The sequence below is a fragment of the Meles meles genome, chromosome 11, assembly GCF_922984935.1.
Source record: "Meles meles chromosome 11, mMelMel3.1 paternal haplotype, whole genome shotgun sequence".
Taxonomy (NCBI): Eukaryota; Metazoa; Chordata; class Mammalia; order Carnivora; family Mustelidae; genus Meles; species Meles meles.
The window spans coordinates 36,370,779-36,374,599 of record NC_060076.1 but is presented as its reverse complement, the minus strand read 5'-3'; the positions used below and the strand labels follow the sequence as shown (position 1 = coordinate 36,374,599).

The 3,821-nt window shown below is 43.9% G+C and overlaps 1 protein-coding gene across 1 annotated transcript; it reads right to left on the bottom strand.

Annotated features, from left to right (window-relative positions):
- Positions 1 to 1,221: 1,221 nt before the first annotated feature.
- Positions 1,222 to 2,178, bottom strand: LOC123953202 (olfactory receptor 13C7-like). The gene has a single exon (XM_046023231.1). The coding sequence runs from the start codon at positions 2,176 to 2,178 to the stop codon at positions 1,222 to 1,224; it is 957 nt and encodes a 318-aa protein (XP_045879187.1).
- Between the last annotated feature and the right edge of the window lie 1,643 nt (positions 2,179 to 3,821).

The following is a 3,821-nucleotide window of genomic DNA, read 5'->3' as shown; positions in this document are numbered from 1 at the left end:
TTTTTACGAAGTCTGCCATATTCAAAGAATTTCATAGAACTTGCCATAAAAATGTTTCTATTCACCTGCTAACACCTCTGAATCTCTCATTTACCTTGTGTTTGTTGCTCTATATAGGGACGGTGTCTTACTCTGTTCCACATGGTACACAGCACGGGGCAGCACTCATGTTACAACCAAAACTTGTACCTAATAGTTCCATGTTCTTATAATTTATAAAGCACTGATCTATAGTGAGTAAATTGCGTAAAATCAAGTGGTTAGGTGTAAAATATTAAGAAATAAACTGAAATAGTTTAGGCAACCCACTGAAGTTCATAGGCAAGAAAATGATTCCCAGTTTTTATCCTGTTGAGCTATGGAGGCTCAGGAAATGCTACCAAGTTTACATCTCTTGGACATTCACAGTGTACTCTAGCATATTAAAGACTTTGAGAAGTCCTGGAACAAAGAAACGTGTCAAATATTAGCCCCCGCAAAGTCTTCAAATATATTTAGCATCTCTCTGTCTGATTGTTTATCTATATCTCTGTCATCTTTCTTTTTTTCTAGAATGTATTATCGAATCAAATACTAGCTTTTCTAGTGGGAATTGCTGTAAGTGATGAGCATCAAATTCAAACTCTATACTCATTCTTGCTGTTAACTTACAAGCAGTGTTTCATAATGTGAAGTGCATAAAAAAAATCTTTAATTTTCTCATAGCTAAGAAGAAATAGAGTGATCCAGAATAGCTTGTTCCCACCCAAAACTCACTATGTGGAGAACTTGTCTTTATCTCTTCTTATACTTCAGCCAAACTGACTGTCTTCCAAAAATAGTCCAAAATGAAAATTCTCACTTCCTCCTTATTCCTGTGACTCTTTCTGGGGAATCCAAGAGGGATGGCAACAGTGCCAGGAACGCCCTCTCTCCTCTGTGCATTGGCCGTGTAGCTACAGTGAGGCCATTCACTAAGCTCACTCTGATGGCTGGCTCCTCTCACCTTGGTTTTATCATGTGTTCAGAATGTCTTTGTGTATTCAATTAGTGATCAGTTGTGTGGCATCGGTCAAAACTCTCAGCTGTATGACTAAAACTCAGAAGATATACTCTGAAAAGTTAAACATTCTCTGAAAGGAGAGAGGATTCCAGATCACGTGACTTGTCTTTCGGAAGGCAGCTATAATGATCAGAGTTCCTTTATTCCATAGGGTGGGAACACAGAGGAGCCCCCCAGCACTAGGAAAAACATTTCTGAGCCACCAGGTTCCTCACAGCTGCCTTCATATCCTTGTTCCTGAGGCTATAGATAATGGGGTTGAGCATAGGGGTCACCACCCCATAGAAGACAGGGATGAGCTTGTCTGAAAGGTCTTGTTTGTCTGCCCCCAGGGGATCCTTAGACTTGGGCTTCCCGTACATGAAAAATAAGGTCCCATAGAAGATGACCACCACTGTGAAGTGGGCTGAACAGGTGGAGAAGGCCTTTCTCCTCCCTTCAGCTGAGGGGATCCTCAGGATGGTAACAATGATGAACACATAAGAAACAAAAATGAACAGAACTGGGACCCCCAGGAAGATCACGTTGGTCACCCCCATGCTGATCACATTGATGGAGATGTCAGCACAGGCCAACTTTAGGACAGCCAGTAGCTCACAGGCAAGGTGGTTGATCATGTTGTTCCCACAGAAAGGCAGCTGAATTGTCAAGGTTGTGTGTACCACAGAAACTGTACAGCCAATAGCCCAGGAGCTGACAGCCATGGGCAGATATGTAGCTTTGCTCATGACCACGGGATACCTAAGGGGGTTACAGATGGCCACATAGCGATCAAATGCCATCATGCCCAGAAGCACACACTCCGTGGCTCCCATGGCAAAGGAGAGAAACATCTGCACAGCACAGGCTGAGAAGGAGATGGTTTTCCTGGGGGTCAGGAAGCTGTCGAGAATGAGCGGGACTGCAGAGGTTGTGTAGCAGATGTCCAGGAAGGAGAGGTTCCCCAGGAAGAAGTACATGGGTGTGTGCAGGTGGGAGTCAAGGATGGTCACGAGGATGAGGACCCCGTTGCCCAGCAGGATGACCAGGTACATCAGGAGGATGAGCACAAAGAATATTTTCTCCAGCTTGGGGTGTGCTGAGAGCCCCAAGATAATGAACCCTTCCACAGGGGAAGACCAATTGGCTTTTTCCATGTGCTATTCCTTCTGTCATCAGCCATGTACAAATGCAGCAAAGGAGGCTTTCTTGAGAAACGTCTCAGGCATCTGGTACACCATCACTCTGTGCTACAGAACAGGACAACACAGGTGCATAAGAGATAAATGACTGAAAAAGACAGTAGATAGGAGTGTGGTTAGATCTTAGATGGGGGACGGTCAGGGCTGGAAGAGGGCTTACAAATACTGCATGAGGCCCAGAGAGGGGAAGTGACCTGTCCCAGTCTTCTGAGCAAGGTGGTGATAGAGACAGGACCTGAGCCCAGCAGAGCTAATCCCTGGTTAAGGAGGTCTTTTCCTCTTCTTTTGATGAGCATGGGAAAATGCTGTAAATTATTTATATTTGATGTAAATGAATAGAAATTTCATTTAATCTGGGCTTTCCTAGATTCTTGGAGAGGGGAATTCCCAAGCTGATCCTATTCTTAAAACTACCAAAATTTAAAGTCTCATTAAACTTTGATTACACTTGGAGGGAACTTGTTTAAAAGTGCTTGACTATTGTCAGAATTGGGATCTGCCTATTCTAATACATATTAAAGGCAATATGTGGGGGAGGTTCCCTCACGGGGAAGAATTCATGAAGGCCACAGAAGGAGTAATTGGAGTGAGTGAACCCCCACTATGGGATGACAGCCATGCAGCTTACTGACCAGTTAATTCAGTTCTTAATAACCAGGCAGAGTGTAAGTTATCAGACAGCAGGATGTATGGCATTAACATCTAATCCCAGCGCATTAGCGTATTGGTGAACTCTTAGCCAAGGGTGTCTAAGGAATGGTTTTTCTTTATCCTTTTATGTTTATACTGTATTCTTGTGTAATATTCTGGCTTTCTGCCTCCACTCTTGGGTTCCCTGCAAGCACTTAACTTATGCGAAGACTTGTATGCCTTTGGGTAGAGGATTTATAGACTCTCAGCTACCTTCGCCAGACTCTGTATTTGGAATTCTTCTTTGTAATATTTCTATAGGTCTTTCTTTAAAAAATTTTTTTTGAAGATTTTATTTATTTACTTGATAGAGAGAGAGATCAAAGTAGGCAGAGAGAGAGGCGAATGCAGGCTCCCCGCTGAGCAGAGAGCCCAATGTGGGGCTCAATCCCAGGACACAGATCATGACCTGAGCTGAAGGCATAGGTTTAAACCACTGAGTCACCCAGGCACCCTGTTATAGCTCTTTCTTAATGGCAGTGGTGTGTACACACGTGTATATATGTGTGTCGTGTGTGTGTGTGTGTAGGCATGAGCAGAGGGTAAATGACAAGTGGTTAATATTAATGAACATCTATTTTCTGCCATATGCTTTGAAGCAAGCCACGGAGAAGACACTGTCATTCAGGTGTCATAGGTAAAAGTAAGCAAAGCTCAGAGGAGCCAAAGATTTGGTTCTTGAGATCTATTGGCAGAGCCAGAGTTGGATCATGAGCCCCAAATCTGGGTTCTTCCCACCAAATAGCTGCCACATTGTCTTGCACAGATGTTAGAGGGTCTGTCTCTGCAGTACCAACTCTGTGGGTTCTCTGTCTGTCTCATTGTCCAGCCTGCTCTTGCTTCAGTCATGGTTGGAGTTTATGTGAGATACACTGTCAGGCAGAGTGACTCCTGCCCTGCACCAACCC